Below are 18,632 nucleotides of genomic sequence, written 5' to 3'. Positions count from 1 at the left end.
TTTAGATGGGACTGTATGTACATCAAGCACACGAGAGGAGACGTGGAGGCCTTTATTGATTTACTATATTTATAGTATAGTGCCACATCTCTCATAATCTTTAACCACCACCGTGCATAAACACGCGCATACATACACACACATACGTACATACTGTACATACATACAGTTTTCAATGTAAACATTGCAGGCTTAAAGAACGATACCAAAAGCAAGGTAGTCACATGTCTGTCAACGGCATCCCTCAATAAGAGTTCTGAAGACAGGAGCGGAAATGTTATGGCCTGGCAGATGAGCCTAATAGGTGCTAATGTTATGTGGGATCAATGGTCAAAAACGACGCCTCTACAGACACGTTTTTAATCAAAGGGCGGCTAAGACAATTCATTTTGCAGGAGCCAGGAGGGAGAAATTTGAAGTAGAACATCTAATAGATTGCCCAATAATACTTCCTACAGAAAAAGGCCTTACGTGTCAGTTCCCTTGTGTGGTCAATCCCAATCCCAACCCTGGCATTGAGTTCCATTATTACCTCTTTGCACGAACAAAGTACAAGGCGTTTGTCTTAGGGTAGTACTTCACATTCTGTTTCTTGTCCATGAGGCCTCCAAAGATAATAAGCTCCCCCCTGCCCTGCACCACAGTGTGGAGGCTGGTCTCCGGGGGTCCCGTAACTGCAGGGGGGGTCCCGTTTCCATAAACTCTCCAGGCCACGATGCCCGCAGTTTTGGCGCGGGACACATCCAAAACGTACATCTGCATTGGCTTGCAATTGATACAGACCGACTGATACAAAGGTTTACCTACGTTCAGACTCTGGGGAGGATGATGGCCGAGGCGCCGCGCAATCGGGGGGATAGCGTGTCCGTCTGCTCCCGCAGCCTGTGGGGGGCTAGAGGAGGAAGACGGAGGAGTTCCAGCGGGAGCCGCTCCAGCCCCACTGCTTCCTCCTCCAGAAGATACTCCTTGCGTTTGAAGGGTAGGCGATGATAACGAAGACGGTAAAGATGAGGAAGATGTGTTTTTAACTGCCTCCAGGCCTCGCCGTAAGGCAGCTGGGGAAACCGCTCCTGGTGGAGTGCGCGGAGAACCGGCAGGTGGGGTGTGCAGGCCGTTAGTACTGGGCACTTCCGGATGGTGTGCCGCCTCCCAGTTGTAGTCTGTAGAGGCAGGCGGATGTGCGCGTAGGGGCGGGGATGAAGCTTGTGCTGGACTTGTCCGCGGCGAAGGAGAGGAACCGTTCAGTAACGGCGGATGCGGAGCCAGAGGTGGGCTGTCGGGACATTGTAAAGGAGACGGCTGCTGGGAAGATGATGGGCTGCCGTCTCTGGCACTTCCTCGGCCTGAAGGTCGGGGCCTAAGTGTGCCCCAACGGCCATTGACGCATGGAGCCTCTTCAACTGCGCCCAGAACGACGCCGGCCGCCCCGCTCCGCACGGGAGACTGAGAGCGCAAGGAAGGCGGTTCTGGGCCCAGAGGGGCGGGTATGGCACTTATGGGGGAGGGCCGAGAGTTAAGACTTGGGCTGAGTGGCGCGCGGCCAGAAGGAGCCTGTGAGAAGACCACCACACACTGGCCCACCTTGGGAGAGATGAACAGGACACATTACAAATGGTTTATTTAGCATTTCTGTGACCCCGCCCGCCTAATATTCTACAAGGTGGATAATTGCACATTTCTCACATTAGGGCATTACAGAAGTTACCGCATACTGTAAAAACTCATTAGATGAATGTTTAGGGGTGGATTCTTGAATATTAATGTTGGGACAGGTAGTCAAGGAAGGTAGTCAATGAATCGTGGCATAGCAGCGTAACGTTGTATAAATTTAAAAGTTGATTAGCAAGGATTACTCTGCAAGCTGGGTGGCACCAAAGCTCTGGGGCACCGTGGTCCTCATTTTCCACCTGCAGCTGCTGCCACCTCCACGTGGGTGCCTCTATATGAAGCAGCCAGGCATCCTTGAGGAGCTTTAACACAAAAGGTAGCACACAGTCCGTAAAAGGTTGCAAACAACCACAATGTAACCCGCATGCCATTTTTTTCATCAGTATTGTACAGTAAATTGAGCTATTGAATTAACAATTTTCTTGTACTTGTGCGGATAGTTTGTGGATGGAAATGTTGACAGGTGGCCAAACTGCAACTCAAATACACTTACAGCATTTGGGCCTCCACAACCTCCCAAGATGAGCAGCGTGTGACCATCAATCACAATCTGTCAGGAAAACAGGAATTCAAAAATAATTAGCATTGCCAACAATATTAATTTCAATAAATCAATAAAGTACTGCCTTAAAAAAAAAAAAAAAACTATTGAGATAGCTACCTGTGACTGGCCACCACGCGGGTGTGGACACGGGCCAGATATGGCTGGTTTGGACCAGGACCACTGTTCCAGATCCAAAACCCACACCTCATTACTCCTGATGACAACAAACAAATGTTAGGCCTTCAATGAGGTGGAAACATGTATAATATATGCTCTGTATTGTACAATGCGAAAACAAATCCAAGAACAGAAACGTACATTTGCCGTGCTCCTAATGAGCCTCCAAAAACCACCATGATATTTCCAATAACAGATGAAGAGTGGCCAGCCATGGGTGGCGGTCCTTGTGTCGTCACGATGCAGTTCCACCTAGGACAAAAACATTTCATTGCGCTGTAAATAGGACAAATGCAACACTTTTCAAGCAGTCCATTTCTTCCAGCTCACCAGTTCTTTGAAGGTGAGTAGGTATGGATTTCATCGAAAAATCGCTCTGGTTGGTGCAGTGGATAAGGACTAGGTCTGGTCCAGCCTCCAAACAATACTAAGAGATCTTTATGCATCACCAGAGTTGCTCCAGCTTTAGGAGATGGATAGGAGCCTGGAGAAAAGAACTTTGAATAAACTTCTATTCCAATTTGGTTTGTGGATCCACATGAAGTTAACAGTTTACCAAAAAGGGCAGCACAACAAGTTATTCAGAATGGGTGTTCAGCAATTATAATCATGTATAAATACTTAGGGAAGAAAAAAAACGCATGAAACCATTTTCTTTTCCTTGCTGTTTACATAGCTCAAAGTAATACTTTAGTCACCCTTATGAGCCACAGGCAAAAATGGGCAGGCAAACGCTGATGTTTGTCACAAAGACTATCTGTGATGGTGACCAATTGCTTCATGTGTGTGAATGAATACCATTGCAAAAACGGCAGCATCACTTGTTTTGTTTCCACTCAGCAGAAGAAAAATACAGTATGTCCTGAATCCTAAACCGAACACTCTTGGTTAAGCATGTGATCAAATGTGTTCATGGTAATAGAAAACAGCATTTCTCTCAAGTGCCCTGTTTTATTTTGACACTGCTATAGGCCTCGCCTTTCAAGGAACTTTTTTTTTTTTTTTTTAAATCCATAGGAAGTACTACCTGAAGCGAGAGGTCGAATCCACTCCTTGCTGTTGAGGTCCAGTCTCCATAAATCATTAAAGGCAGCATTACAGCTACTCTGAGTGCAACCCCCAAACACATACATGGACTGGTTTGAGTCATAATAACACGCACCTGCAAGAAAAGCGGATATTGAAGAAAAGTTGAAAGAGAAATAGAAGCAAAGAAGACCTGAAATGTGTTTTAACATTTTATCATTTGAACTTTGTATTTGACAACAGAGAAAATGTCACATAATGCCCACTATATTTCTTTTAATCAAAACTCAAACGTGAAAACTCAACAAGGAGAGCTATGAAAAAAGTGATTTAACTCAATCAATTCCAAATATGTATTCATACAATCCCAGGTATTTACAGTATTTTTTCAATATTGGGTTAGAGGAATGTGTGAAAATATCGGCATTGAATTACTTAACCCTTTACTGGGCAGAGCGGCCACTTTGGGCCGATAGTCTAAATAGGCAACAACAGCCTTTATTGGGCACAAGTTTTTCTTTTTTAATTTTTAAGTCCTAAACAACACTTATGGGTACGTTACAATTTAAGCAATGAGTGTTACGGATGCTTTCGGACATTTTGCCTTTTTAGACTACCGAAAGCGGTTCCTGTGCCCAGTAAAGGGTTAGTAATCGATTAATCTGTCAATGATTTAGATTAGATTTTCAAAATGCTTTTGTTTCTATTTCTTCATTCAACTTTTTCTTCAAATTAACAGTGGAGAAAACAGATGAAGTACCATTCAGTTACAGATTTGTTCTATAACATGTCAAGGAATAGAAACAATGTTGGTCATTGTTTTCAAAGTAAATGCAAATGTTTTACTTTGATTCAACACAAAGCTGTTCCCACGGAGGACGAAAGAAAATTGAGAATATTTATTGATGAGGAAATGAAATTCCAAGTATTTGGACAATTTCTGATAAATAAAATACAAGTTACAGTAATTCAGAGAACTCAGTGACTCACATTCAAAAATCAATGTGGAGTTTCAATATTTTCTAGTCCTGTGCCAAGCGTTTACTATTTTAAGATTTATAATGAAACTCTTTGCTCTTGTACAGCAGTAAATACATGGAACACATTCAATATCCACTAATTCCAAATTAAAATCCAGACAAATCCTATTCTGGAGCAGATTTTTTTCCTTATCAATTGTAGCACTGTATAGCAAATTTTAGATGCAGTAAGTTTAAAATGCCATATATTACAAATAGTAGTTTAGGAGTTTTATTAGTTTCATTTAACACAGAATATTTGATCCATTAATCTGCCATGAAAGCACAGCTGTAAGTATACTGACTGTGTGAAAAGCGCTGAGTGATTGGAGTTCCTGGATAAGGGTATGTCCGGCTTTCCCACTGAATGTTTCCCTCCTGGATAGCTCTCATGAAACCATGATAGCACTGATAAGCGACACCTAAGTTGAAAAAAAATTGGCAACAGGAGACCTCTTAACATTTAAGTAGCCTTCCTTGTAGGCTGCATTATTCAAATAAAAAAAAAAACACTTACCTTTAATGAGGCGATACCATTGCTTGCATACAAGTGCAGCTGTTTTGTGCTCCTGGTATGGTGACAGAAAGGACAGAATATATTCAAGGACTTCCTCTGGCAGCTCCATCATGGTTCTCCCTCCACCTTTGGCACAAGCATCCATGTTCCCTTCTTCCTGATAAGACCTCATCTTTGCTTCAAGGGCCTCTCTTATTCCAGCAGGGTCGGCGCCGTTGTCCTCTGTGTCCATGGCAACAAAGTATCCATCATCATGGTTGGTCGTTTGGGACATTATGGTCTGTTGGTAAGGGGAGACAAGATGGGGATATATGAGCGTGATGTTCAATAAAAGAGAAATACTTAGTACCCACAGGGATTCAAAAGGTATAAGGTGTAATGTAAAATCAGGTACATAAAATTAGGGTTCAGGACATCAATGTTTCAACTGTCTCACTCTAAACACCACTACACTAGATTTGAAATTAAACAATTGGAGATGTTGAGATTTAATTTGAATGATAACATCAACATTAGGTGAACACAGTAGACTTTAAAGCAATTAGCATGTTTGTGCGGGACACCAAAAGTAATTGGACAATTGGCTGCTCAGCTGTTCCATTGTCAGTAATGTATTATTTACCCTCATTGAGATCTACAAGGAGCAGATAAAAAAAGGATAAGTTCATTTCAAGTGTGCTGTTCCATTTGCAATGGTTCAACCCTCAAAGTAAAATCCGAAGAGGTGTCACTGTCAGTGAAGCGAGCTATAGTTAGGCTGAAAAATCCAAACAAACCCATCAGAGAACATTCAGTTTGAATCAGAATGAACACGCATTTCATTTGAAGTCAAAAGTGAGCATCACCAGGGTTTAAATCCGACATCTGCTGTTGTGTACCTGTTCCAGACTCAACCTTTAATTGAGCGTTAAAAGCTGAAAATTTGATTTATGACTTGTGCCTCATGCGATTTGGTCTCTTAAAAAGTGTCAATTAAAGCAATTTGTGTGTTTCATCTCCAAATTGTTGCGTTGGATTGTGTCCACGTTAATTCTTTACGGTCCGTGCAGTATATATGCTGCATTTTGCAGTACCATTATTAAGGTGAGTACTGGTAATCAATCAGGTCTCCTATATTAACCTCTTTACCGCAACCAAGATGTAAAGACTAACAGTATATTCAAATAAACCCAATGACAGGAACTAAATCAAACTTTGTAACACTTTTCTGAGCTACCTTTGGACATGTGCAGATTTTAATTGTTCTCGTTGTTTGAGACAGTGATACCCTTGACCAAGCTGCCCACTCACCCTTCTTCCCACTCACTTCTATCCCACTATTTCGTTAGCAACAACACACCACCTTTGCCATCGCATCATAACGGAACACCTCGTTGGTGTTGGCAAATGAGGCTAACGCGATCTGCGACTGCTGTGGACGTTAGAAAAGCAGCATTTTGACAATGTCTTTCCAATCATGTGTTTTAACGCTCGTACCGCTGAGTGTTATGCTAACTAGTGCTGGCTAACACTAGCATCTTGGCTAACCCTGTTTGGATAGCGATGACTAAGACAGCGTTTTCATTCGAGACACAACCACCAAATTCATATAAACCTTCAAATCGCTTCATGGTGCAACGTTCCGACACTTCAACAGTCTGAGTGACACGAGTAAACCGATGCTGACTTCCTTGTGTACCGCTGATAATCTGCGCTAACGTTAGCATCAACAGAATCTATGCGCTAATTAGCTTCTCGTCTTCTAGTCGGGCTTTCTTGCGGATGACGCTGTCACTTTCAGCCCTTTCTACCGCGAAAGCGTCGACAGTACCGCCGTTTAAGACGTGCTCTTCCGTGACTGTGTTTTAAAGGTCCGTTCGTCCCCGGGTATCAGCTCCGGCGTGTCCTGAGCAGCCTCCAAACGGTCGCCATCTTCCATCTATCAACTGTGTCCTCCGCAGAGCACCGAGAGCACAGCGACACTCGGGCAAAAGCAGCAGCAGCGGCCGTGGGTCGGTTCCGCTGGCTGGGTGGGTCCCCCGCCTGGACGCCCGAGGGGGAGCGCGCCCCTGCAAAAAGCTCACGCACAGTTTGTTCTGCGTTTCTTTGTTTTGAGCAAGTTTTTGGGAAATACGGTGTTGAGGACGCAAAAGGCTCATTAGGGCTCTGTGCAAACAGAAATTGACACCAAAAAGTTCAGACAATAATTTCCAGAGGTAATGTGGTATAAAATACAAGTACCAGTTGTTTACCTGATTTTTCTGACTATATATTTCGTACTTTTACTCCCTCCACTTGTAAACACAGATAGTCGCACTCTTCACTCTTTTACAAGTACCATTTAAAGCAACAAATAGTGCCACCGTCATGATCATAAAAACAATACTATGCCAAAGTAGTGTTCAATAAAAGAAGCGTTTTTTTGCTATAAATGTTAAAAATTTGAACCTTTAAAGACATTTTTATATCCTCCACAGCTTGAACACTACCAGTATTCCAATATACAAGAAGAAAAGATGTAGTTAACGATTCATTTAAGATGTAAAAGTTTACCTAAATACTTATATGAATGACACCAGATGTATTGCGCAGTTCAAAACAAAAAGAAAAAAAAACACAAATGCTGAGAAACAATTGTCCGGCGAAAAGCAGGAATTACGACATATATTCATCAATTCATTCTAATGTTGCAATATTCACAATTCACACAAATAGAGCAGGATCATTTTGAAAATATACTTCAATATATAGATAGATAAGGCGAGAGAGGGAGAGATGGATAGGTTCTCCAATATTTGACAAGTACCCAAAAAAATACATTACTCATGTGCCATCAAAATCGTAGTAGGCCCAAGTGCTGATCAAAAACGAAGCCGTTTTTTTCCGGTAGAAATGTATTACATTTTAAAAATATTTCCAATCTACACAGTTGTAATATTACCACTAGTCTAAAATGCAGGAGGAAAAAGTCCACTTAATGTTTCAATTAAAATTGAATATAAGTTTTACCAAATACTTTTTCAAATGCATTTCAATTCGATAATCATTTTTACACTTAAGTGCAAGTGCTGATAAATACTTTTACCTCATACGGGTATTTGTATTTCTAATTTAGTGTAAAGATTACCTGACTAAATTCTATGGGCTGTACCTAGAAAATTCACATACAGTTTGTAATGGGCTCGCATGCAATACAGTACAGTAATTTATTTTTTTGTGTGTGTGTTAGTATTGCGTTGTTTAAATACAGTTCATAAATGACTTTTATCTGCTTATTGTCCAGTAGAGGGCAGTAAACCCACAACATTTGGCCTGCTCACTCCGCTCCTGGTCAAGCGGTAGAAGAAGAATACTGACGAAGGCATGGGGTCCGTCACAGATGGTAGCTACTGTTTTTATCTGATTATTTTTAAGTTCGTCTGCTAAAATCCAATCGGGTTGTGTCGAACCTCTGAAAGAAAAATATGTTTTCACCCAATAACGCTTACGGAGTCACAGATATTCCACACGCAAAAGGCTGCAGTCCCTTTCTTTTAGCAGTGTTAGCTGCGAGCTACGTAACCGTCTTCTGGTTGTTTTCCAGACGAAGTCATTCGAAAGCGACTGCTGATCGACGGCGATGGAGCTGGCGATGATCGGAGAATCAATTTGTTGCTTAAAACCTTCACCAAGTGGTGCAACTCACCTGGGACCCCTGAAGAAAGGCAAGTAAACCCGCCAGATTGATGTTTTGACTCTTAGTGTTTATCTGTTGGATTTCATGCATGGCCTGCTCGAATAAATGCTGTTGCGCAGGCATGCATCGAAACATCTGTTAATCTCAAGCTTTCAATGTAAGGAAGACGTGTGTTTTACAATTTTTCAGCTTCACACAGTACCAGAGGATGCTTGGGACATTGGCCCAATGTGAATTCTCCTTGGGAAAGACTCTGATGGTCTATGATATGAATCTGAGGGAAATGGAGAATTATGGCAAAATCTACTCTAATATAGGTGATTAGTTTTTTCATGTTATTTCCTTTGAGTATGTCTGAAGGCCATTTTCACTATCCGTACTTTGGGTGTCAAAACAGAAAGACAATAGTCCAAGCATCCCTTTTGTCTCCTCTTGACAGAGCAAAATATAACTTCTGCACACGAGAAAATAGCAGAATGCAAAAAGGAAATCCAGAGAGCAAAGAGAGTAAGGAAGAACCGTCAAGGTAAGAATATTGACATACTTGTTCTCAAAATTGGTTAAAAAAACTGATTGTTAAAAATCTGTTATTTATTTAAACAGATTAGGTTTTTATTATATAAAAATGTTTGGTGCTATATAACATTTTTGTGGTATGTTCTTCTTACAGAATATGATGCGCTTGCAAAGGTTATACAGAATCACCCAAATCGTCACGAAACACTCAAGTGAGTTCATCACGCCTTGTATTTACTGTACTAATGACAACACTTAATTTGAGCCTTATTAGGCTGAGGTCTCAAGGTTCCTCTTTGTTTTACTTTATTACTCACCATTTTCTTCAATGTTATATTTCCAAATTGTATATTGTTTGCTTGTAGGCAGTTGGAGGCACTTGACAAAGAACTCCAGCAGTTGTCTAACATCAAGGAGAACGTGGATGCAAAAGTAATATGCTCCTCTAATTTTCTATATATTTTTTAATTTTTCTGTGTTATTTGAATGTCATGGAAATAAATGTATGTCGTCTGATTTCAGTTGGAGTTACGGAAGAAACAGTTTCATGTTCTACTTAGTACCATACAGGAACTACAGCAGACCCTTGAAAGTAAGTCATTTAGAACATTAATTAATCAAAGAATTTCATCATTATCTGTCAACCTGTTTTGAGTTTTTTCTAATAATTTTGATCTCACTCCCTAGATGATGAGAAATTAGACACAGATGAAAACAATCAACAGAGTCCTTCTGAGAGCGCCGAATGAAGACTCAGTTTCATTTTGAAAATGAACCAATTTTGTATTCTTTTTAGGGCGGGGGTGTTTTTGAATAAATGTGAAAAGTACCATATGTTATTTTTAATTGTGTAAAGTTACATTTTCTAAGAAGACTTGAAGAAGTACCTGAATGTGGCAGAGGGGCATTTAAGGCCTTCCTGCTTGAACATACAATCGGTCAACACAAAATAGCACGATGAAATTGAGTGGACATGCTTACAGTTGGCTTCACATCCCAGCTTTCACTGATCAGAACTGAGAGGAACATCATGACTTCTGCATAAATTTTTGGGAAATGGCAACAACAAAACTGGAGTACACAGATGGGCATTACTAATCATTTTATTACCACATGCATGTACAGTTGGGTCAACAATAGAGTTGCACTTGTCATAATCCTTGCACCAAGCATCAAATGAAGTCACTTCAATGATCACTTTTTAAAAATATAAAACATTTCATTGATTGTCTGTTTAGAATAAAAAGTTAGCAACTTTTTGTCAATGTGATGAAACCAATGCTTTTTTTTTTTTTTGGCTGGGCTTTAATACCTAAGAGCTAAACCCTACTGAGTATTTCTTTTAACAAGTCTGACAAGCATAGACAACATTCACAGTAATTGTTGCAAGAGCACCCACTTATGAACAAATAAGGGAAACGATCCTCGACATGCTCAAAACAAAATGACCTACATCGCCTCAGCTTTTTAATGGAGTCACATAACCATAGACGCGTTATTAAAGAGTAAGTCCGACAACGTTTTATTTACAATAGTATGTCCTATGTATCCCTACTAGTCAAAATGCAGCATTCAGATTAAGATTTAGTTTGTGGAACGTGAACCCCCCGTGAATTGCATTATAGTTGCTAAGAGCTTAATGACCAATCACAACTCACGCTTAGTCATGTGATGCTTGTAAACCAAGCTGCAAATGGGAAAATGGCCACCCCCTAAAATGCATAAAAAGAGCATTTTTGTTGCTTAATTTAAATTTCACAAACACCAGAATTTCATGTTTGGATTTCGGAGTTGACTTTCTCTTTAAAATGTATTTAGTTAGGTTAAAAACTGTAGACATACTTTAACATAAAGTCGAGATACCATGTCATGCTGTCTGGCTTAAGTTAAAAATAAATAAATAAAATATACATTGGTAAACTCCATAGAAATACAGTATCGTGCGCAAAGTCAACATCATTTGCAAATTTTGGAAAACAGTATACAAATACACAAAACATCCACATGTTAAAAAAAAACATTACCAAACAAATACACAACATCCAAATGACATATTGCATTCACCCCGAATCCCCACCCAACATAAACAAAACACAAAAAGAACCAAGAAGGACAACAACAACAAAAAAAAACATACCTGACAAAACTCGGCTTGATTGGGTGCAAACTCATCAAAGTCTTCTCTGATTTTTTTCTTCTGCCACTCACCGTTGCCATATTGAAGTACCACTCGAGGTATAAAAAGGCAAATTACTAGTGATGGGAAAATGAAGCTTTATATTGCACTTATGACATTTTTTTTAGTCCTCTTGGTGGTACTCTTGGTTTAATGATAAATGGGAGTGAAGTGCAAACGCATTATATTTCCCTGCCTCTTGAACCCAAAGTGTCATCTAGAAGAGTAAAAAAAAAATCACTAGTGCTTTGGAAGCTTCATTTGTGCATCACTACAAATTACATTTGATTGGTGTAAGAGGAGGGTCCTCCAACTTGACTATACTCAGACGGCTGGCCCAAGTCTCCCTGAGTGCTGTAGCCTCCTGATTGATCAAAGCTACCCTGGTTATAAGGCTGCTGAGTAAAGGTACCGCTTTGCTTCTCAGAAGCCCCGCCCACAAACCTGGCAGCACCCTTGTGCCAACCAGTCTCCTTGAAGACAAACCAGATGTTTCCCGCCCACAGAACGAAGTTGAGGAACCCAAAAACCTGGAGGGAATGAGATTTACAGTATTTATTTATTTGGTAGACCTTTTGGTACCGATACACAAATGAAGCTTCATAAAGCAGTTGAGATATTTTTATCTCCTCTAGATGGCAGTCTTGGTTCAAAGAGGCAAGGGAAGTTTAATACATTCCCACAGCCCTAGCATTTATCTGTAAACAAAGAGCACCATCTAAAGGAGTAAAAAAAAATACCACATGTGTTTCATGAAGCTTCATTTTCCCATCAGCAGTTTTTGGTCATTTCCGCTAAGTTTATTACTTACCACTGAAGTGTTGAGTCCAGACCAGCGTGGATCCTGCACAGATCCACATTTATTTGTCTGATCCTTACAGGCAGCTATCAGGAGCTGAACCTCATCTGGATCAGTAGCTAGTTTGACATCAGACAGAGCTTTGGCCCAAGCAGAGGAGCTGACCAGCCACATGAAGGAGAACACAACGGTCACAATAAAATCCTGAAGGACGCCCAAACACAAAAGACATAAACATTTTTAGGAAGCAAGCTTAATGTAAACAAAACAATAATAATAACAACTGGAAAAACAACCAATCAAATGGTACCTTTACATTTACACAACTAATGATACTTACAATCAGTGGTCCTCGGTTATTTTCGTGATATTTGTTATAGAAGAAGATGTAGACAACGGTGGCAACAAGGGAGTAGAGGAAGGCAAAGACTGCAATTGTGACGAAGAATTCGGCGGAGGATGAAAAGTCGCCGATAAGAAAGAGGCGCTCCCTCCTCATGCCCGCACACATTGGGGCTTCAAACGATATCTGGTTCAACCTAATGCGAAATAGACGCAATCATCATATTCAAACAACATTTGCAAATTAACACATTTAAATATAAAAAAAGAAAACTGTATTCAAACAATTACTGCATTAAAATGTTTTGCACATATAAGTTAAATAGAAAAAAATTGCCAACATATTTGTTTAAAAATGTGAAATACAAGTGAACCGTACTTTTTGCTGTTCTGTCATGTGCCACCAGAGGGAGTTGTAGTCCACTTTAACAATCACTGCTTTAGAAAGCAATGTACGATTTGGATTTAAACTAATACTAAAAGTATTTAGCCATTTTCACCAGTAAATCTCAATATTTTGTCCCTAATTAACTCAGTTACAAAATTATCATGTTCGATTAAGAATCATATTTTGCCACTTGCATTTGAATGAAAATGACAACATATGCACAAAGTGCTCAGAACAACCAATCAATCCTCAGCACGTCGTTTTCAGTTGGCAGCAAGTGGAAAAATGTTTTTAAAGGTATTTATTGTAAAAGAGAAATAATTAACTTTGTAAATTAATTATAAACTGAATAAAGATGTTAAAATTATTCACTCCCATTGATGACTACAGACCTCAAAGATTCATTTAAACTGGACAGCTATACAAGTCAAAAATGCATTTTAACTCATTCAATACCAAGGACGCACTTTTGTTCCCAAAGAATCGAGGCATTTAATCCTGGGTACGTATTTATATTTTTTCCTTGACTTTTTTTTCTTTTTTTTTCAGATTTTCGGGAGAAAAAAATGGGCTGACAATGATTGGCACCTAATAAGTCAAAGATGAAGATGAACGTGTCTCACCTGAAAGGATAAGCAAAGTCGATGGGAATGCTGAGGTTGCTGCTGGCCTTCTCCATACAGTCCACACTAACCCGCAGCTGCCCAGAGTAGCCACCACATGTTGCAAGGGCAAATATGGCAAATAGCTAAGAGAGAGAGGGGGATATTTAGTGTGGTCTGTGGTTGCTTGCTAAATGTGTTATTTCCCAAAGAGCCAATATCAGAATAAAACCTTAAATAGATTGTTTTTGCAATCCTGGTGGATAATTTAGCCTCATGTTTTATGTGTATGCTGTAAATTTGTCCTGAAATTGTAGATTCACTTCTCACGCATATGAATTTGTAGTGGTGTGGAAATATAGTAGAGTGCGCGTCCTCTGCTGGAAAAAAATGGTACTGCGCCAATCCCACTCATTTTTCTAAGTGGAGGACATGTTTTTTTAAAGACCTAGAACAGCGGTGCCAGAATATTTTTTGTCGCGAGCTATTTTATGATGAGGAAACCAAGTTCATGTTATATTGTCTCACAATTGTACACAACAAAATAATGGCTTAGTAGTTTCTGAGCTTTATTGGCGGACCAAATATAGTTGTAGTTCACTGATAATAATTTCAATATGGACACACGTACACACACCTTTTTAGAAGGCATAATAACAAACTTGTTATTGTGCTATCAACACATCAAAACTTTTCAATCATCAGATTTTACAATTACAATACAAACAATGTTTGTCATTTTTTGCTGTTTCATGCTGTTTTCATCAGAAAAAAATATTGTTTTTCTATCAAGAAACGAAGACAAAATTGGGATTTTTTTTCCCCAAAACTTTTAAAAGTGGAATAATTTACATGATTACTTAGGACCTTCGTTATGCCGAAAAATCATGAAATCACTGGTTTTGATGCACTTTCATTTTTGGAGCAATGGCAGTGTTTTCAAAAAACTCATTTGAGAACCAGTGTTTTAAATTGACTCACACACTGCTACTACATATTGTATTTCCAGCTATGACACGCCAGATTCAAATTACCAGCTGGGAAAAGCCAAGTGGCCAGAGGAGGAGAAGAAGAAACGCTCTAAGTGTTACAAACAAGCCCTGATGATTATCTCTTTCCCTCTGTAAAGCAGCCACCTCCACCCTCCTGCAGCTGTCTCATCTTGCCGTGATTTATCAGTCGGGTTTAGCGCCTCTCATTTCAGGCAGGGGCCTTTGAACAGGGGAGTGTGGCATTGTAGCGGGAGGGTGGCTGCTAAGCCTTGCACCGTGCCTGTTTATCTGCCTCTCCCAGTTGGGCTCCTCGGGGAGCAAACCGTAGCGAGAAAAAAAAAAGAGCACTGGAACAGCCGGAAAAAGTACAGAAATGAAAAACAAACATCTCCCCTTTTTCCTGACTTCCATGACATGGACCATGTTGGAGCTACCGTATTGTCTTGCAGTTTGAATGTATGTGATAGATCATTTGACATACAACTTTCCAATTAAAATGACACAAAGTCCTAAATTCTAACCAATTTATTAACGGCAGCACACAGGCAAACGCTTGTCTTATCTTTTCCCAGCAGCAGCGTCAAAAAACAAATTCAGGATTCATTTAGTGGAAGCTAATCCCTTCAAGCACGGGGAGTGCTTTTTGTCCTGCATAGCCCAGATTCATCTAGCCTACTAACTCATTTCAGTCTCTCTCTCTGCATGGCTCCGCTGCCCACAAGCATAAAAATCTCCATTAAGATTTTGTTTCACTCGTCTTCTTTGATGGCCTTCTAATGTCCGTAGCTTCTCGTGGCGAATTCGGCAGGGGTCCGTCTCCATCACCTGGACTTTGAGGCGCCTGATATGTTTTTGCTTAGTCTTAATTACAACAGGACATTTTATCAAGATTAAGCAGAACGGTTTTTCCGGTGAGGACCAGTCATTCTATTTTTTTTTTTTTAAAAGCAATGACAGTGCTAGCCCATATCATGAGATTTTAAACTTTCCACAGTTAAATGTATGCATATAAATGATGAAATGTTACCAATGGCGATTTGATTTCTTATTATACAGTATGAGGTTTTTTGGTACCAACATATTTGACATTTGAACTTCCCCTGATACCCAACCCCTTAATTTGTTCCATTGTTCCATTGTTTTACGTCTCTATCTTTTGACACATTGGAGCTACTCTACTAAGTTCTAGTGTGTTGAGTAGAGGACATTCTGAATTCACTTTGTAGTCTTGCTCAGACAAAATGGACACAACATTGGACACAAATGAACAGGCCGGGTCTTGGGAGGATAACAGTGCCCCTAGAATGCCATATTAAGACAAAGACGGTAGGTCCAAACTATGATATTATTGTGATTCTGTGTCAGCTCCGTTTTACACTTGAGAAATGATATATAAATAATTAAGGATAAACTCATTGTTTGCGACTTTATTCACTTGAATTTTGCTTCGGTACAAGTTGCCCCGTTGTCACGCAAGATACACTTCCTGCAAATGTGTGTGAGATGTTGCAGCTATGATGACGCTTCAATGCATAAGCAAATGTATATCATTAGCATCATGTGTTCATTCAACTGTACGATTTTGCAGCTTTTCTCATTCCATCACTCTTGCGCGCACACACACAGTGACACACACACATGCAGTGAAGTGCTTGGGCACATCTCAAAGGACAGCTTCTGCATGAGTTAGTCTATGGTGGAGAGAAGCGGACCTTACAGCTGTTTGGAACAGAATATGCCAGGCAGAGATTGTGTGCCAAACACACACAACATGCACACACATCATCAGCATTCTTTGCAGATATGACAGCTAATGACCTCCAATTTTAAATGAAGATGCAACAAACTTTCTGGAACATACTTTCAGTGTCCGGATAGTCCATCAGATGTACAATTAAAGGTTGCACATTATTAGCCAAGCGAGATAGCGGTCAGTCACCCAGGAAATAAAAGATCTTCTTGCCTGAAGTCACGTAAACTATCTAACTCACAAACGTGTGCTTCTGCTTTGTGACATTTACTTTGTTTACATGGCCTATTCAAAAACAAAGTGCAATGAGAAATGACTGGCGTTCGAGAGCAGTGGCCTTTTGACCTTTTCTCAATCATGTACACCCTAACCGTGGCAAAGCAATTTTCAATTGAATAAATAAATAAATAAAACAGTGCTGTGCTATCCATGTCTGAGTTATTAAACTATAGATAATGTAACATCCGTTTTATTTCTGGCTCATCTGCTAGAAATTTTTGACACTAATGACAATGCGCATCTATATAAACTTTAGCGGAGGATTTAGTCAGAATCCTGAAATCACAATTAGCATTTTGCGGGCCACATAAAATGATGTGGCGGGCCAAATTTGGCTACCTGGCCTTGAATTTGACACCTGTGTCCTATATAAAATTATTGCTTAAAAGATGCTGCAATTCAATACATTTCCATTGCACTCGCCTTTATCTTTAACCCAGGAGCACAATCTAGAGAAGTAAAAAAAATGTGATTAATGCAAAATTCATTATGAATAAAACTGACTGTTGCATGATGGAGAACATTGCAAACAGGAATAGACCTTTGGAAGATAGTGTGTATCTATAAATCCGAAAGCTTAAAATAAAAACAGACTTGCACACAAAGAGGTTCGCTTCACATCACTGTAAAACCAAGCAACATACTCCGATATTTGTGTTTTCATCACTTTCATGTCATTGCTTCCTTCACGTCATGCTGCATGTTTTGTGGCCCAGTGCAACGCGCTGGCGTGGCGCATCCAAATTACGCACGAATGGAGCCCGAAATTGAATGGTAACCCCCGCCCCCCAAGGTATCAATTCTTGCTTGGAAAAACAAAAAATCGAGCCACGCTTCACGACCGCAGTGTATTGTATGGCTAATTTAATCGATATCGCCAATTAATGTTGCGCTCATTAGCGATTGAAAAATTAAGGTTCGACTGAAAAATGCGACGAGACGTAATTAAACGTCCTCGCGTCGCATTTAATCCAAATGATGTAACTCAACCATGTTTAATTAAGTTAGCACACGGAGACAAAACTAAATATTCCAACTCACCCATTCCAAAACACGGATAAATCCCAGAGGTAATTTAAGCACCTGGAAGCTCCCCAAAGATGCAAGCTGCAAAAATACACAAAAGAAGTAGGCTATATGGGTCTTTTGGGTTTCATTACCATGTTTAATTCAGCAGGCAATTACGCTCCAAAATGTGCGCGTCCCAGGCATGCTGCTATTTACTGACCTGATTTGCAGTGTCCATTCTGGCAGCACTTCCTCGTCCTACTCGCTTGATTGGATGTAAACAAACAGAAAACGGAGACTCAAAGCAATAAATGATAGGAGGGTTCAATCGGTTGGGGCGGGGGGACTTTCGGCTCGGATTCCGAGTCCAGCCGAAAGAAACCGAGTCTCCCTCTTTGGCTTATTGTCGTGTTCTTGAGACGATCATCTCGATTAAATGACAGAACTATACACAATAGGTATGTTTTCAAAAATTGAAAATTGTATGAGAATATATTGATGTATTGGAAGTATTTTAATAGTAAATTATTTTCACCACCAAATATAATCACCGGTGATAGCCACTATACAGAATAATTTGATTACATTACAAAAGTACAAAAACAGATATAAAATTGCAAAAACCTTTTCAAAATAATTATTGAATCAATTGAATATTTCGGGAAAATATAGGTTCATAAACAAAGGAATTCAATATCATTATGTATTTTAAAAAGCCAGATACTAGAATGGTTTCACCCAATTTGTCACATGCCACCTCGTTATTGGTCAAGTTAATGATTTATTTTTGTGAACAGATCTCTACTATGATCTCAAAAGAGGACACGTTCAGTTGAATATTTATTATGTGTACGAATATATATTAAAAATTGAGTCAAACATTTTTTTTGTGTGAACATGTCTACTGTAATCCCCAAATAAGATGCTTTTTGTTTCATGTTTTTCTGTGGACAAATATTGATTTATAATTATTTCTTTTTGGGAATAGGTTTGGCACTTTATGCGGATTATTTTTTAGGAAAAATATTGATTAATTATTAAGTTATTTATTTTTGATAACAGATTTTTTTTCCATGATCCTAACAAGGACACTTAAGGTTGATTTTTTTTTGTGGACCAATACAAATGCAAGAGTCTTAGGTTTAATAAATCTGACACAGATGGCATGTTTTAA

General features: G+C 39.6%; 3 protein-coding genes across 5 annotated transcripts; 1 reads left to right on the top strand and 2 right to left on the bottom strand.

Moving 5' to 3' along the window:
- Positions 1–37: 37 nt before the first annotated feature.
- On the bottom strand, positions 38–7,009 carry fbxo42 (F-box protein 42). The gene is made up of 10 exons (XM_088423180.1): positions 6,762–7,009; positions 4,952–5,231; positions 4,740–4,856; positions 3,417–3,551; positions 2,720–2,873; positions 2,531–2,641; positions 2,330–2,426; positions 2,162–2,218; positions 1,854–1,970; positions 38–1,581 (listed from the first exon to the last, which is right to left on the bottom strand). The coding sequence occupies exons 2-10, from the start codon at positions 5,223–5,225 to the stop codon at positions 529–531; spliced, it is 2,115 nt and encodes a 704-aa protein (XP_088279306.1). The 5' UTR covers positions 5,226–5,231; positions 6,762–7,009; the 3' UTR covers positions 38–528.
- Positions 6,808–9,952, top strand: thoc7 (THO complex 7). Of its 3 annotated transcripts, none has more exons than XM_088423181.1 (9): positions 6,808–6,960; positions 8,214–8,312; positions 8,514–8,634; positions 8,796–8,923; positions 9,046–9,132; positions 9,277–9,334; positions 9,488–9,554; positions 9,645–9,714; positions 9,810–9,952. In XM_088423181.1, exons 2-9 carry the CDS (start codon positions 8,294–8,296, stop codon positions 9,869–9,871), a joined length of 612 nt encoding a protein of 203 aa, XP_088279307.1. In that variant the 5' UTR covers positions 6,808–6,960; positions 8,214–8,293; the 3' UTR covers positions 9,872–9,952. The 3 variants fall into 3 exon arrangements, with proteins under 3 accessions (XP_088279307.1, XP_088279309.1, XP_088279308.1); XM_088423183.1 differs by having other exon boundaries at positions 6,865–7,146; positions 8,217–8,312; XM_088423182.1 differs by having other exon boundaries at positions 6,865–7,146.
- Positions 9,953–10,207: 255 nt separating this feature from the next.
- On the bottom strand, positions 10,208–17,711 carry LOC148419176 (synaptoporin-like). The gene is made up of 6 exons (XM_088423184.1): positions 17,679–17,711; positions 17,492–17,557; positions 13,451–13,575; positions 12,438–12,636; positions 12,110–12,301; positions 10,208–11,828 (listed from the first exon to the last, which is right to left on the bottom strand). Exons 1-6 carry the CDS (start codon positions 17,694–17,696, stop codon positions 11,577–11,579), a joined length of 852 nt encoding a protein of 283 aa, XP_088279310.1. The 5' UTR covers positions 17,697–17,711; the 3' UTR covers positions 10,208–11,576.
- Between the last annotated feature and the right edge of the window lie 921 nt (positions 17,712–18,632).

Source organism: Hippichthys cyanospilos, chromosome 9 (genome assembly GCF_059441005.1).
Source record: "Hippichthys cyanospilos isolate Australia breed blue-spotted pipefish chromosome 9, RoL_Hcya_1.0, whole genome shotgun sequence".
Taxonomy (NCBI): Eukaryota; Metazoa; Chordata; class Actinopteri; order Syngnathiformes; family Syngnathidae; genus Hippichthys; species Hippichthys cyanospilos.
This window is presented reverse-complemented; position numbering and strand designations above follow the sequence as displayed.

Excerpts from the sequence above, each read along its gene's own strand:
- fbxo42 (XM_088423180.1), bottom strand. The coding sequence starts at position 5,225 with ATGTCCCAAACGACCAACCATGATGATGGATACTTTGTTGCCATGGAC. Across the intron at positions 2,427-2,530 it reads TCATTAGGAGCACGGCAAAT|GAGTAATGAGGTGTGGGTTT; the intron begins GTACGTTTCTGT and ends TGTTGTCATCAG. Across the intron at positions 1,582-1,853 it reads GGTGCCACCCAGCTTGCAGA|GTGGGCCAGTGTGTGGTGGT; the intron begins GTAATCCTTGCT and ends ATCTCTCCCAAG.
- thoc7 (XM_088423181.1), top strand. Across the intron at positions 8,924-9,045 it reads CAAAATCTACTCTAATATAG|AGCAAAATATAACTTCTGCA; the intron begins GTGATTAGTTTT and ends TCCTCTTGACAG. Across the intron at positions 9,335-9,487 it reads AATCGTCACGAAACACTCAA|GCAGTTGGAGGCACTTGACA; the intron begins GTGAGTTCATCA and ends GTTTGCTTGTAG.
- LOC148419176 (XM_088423184.1), bottom strand. Across the intron at positions 12,637-13,450 it reads GACTTTGCTTATCCTTTCAG|GTTGAACCAGATATCGTTTG; the intron begins GTGAGACACGTT and ends ATTTCGCATTAG. Across the intron at positions 11,829-12,109 it reads CTGGACTCAACACTTCAGTG|GTTTTTGGGTTCCTCAACTT; the intron begins GTAAGTAATAAA and ends CATTCCCTCCAG.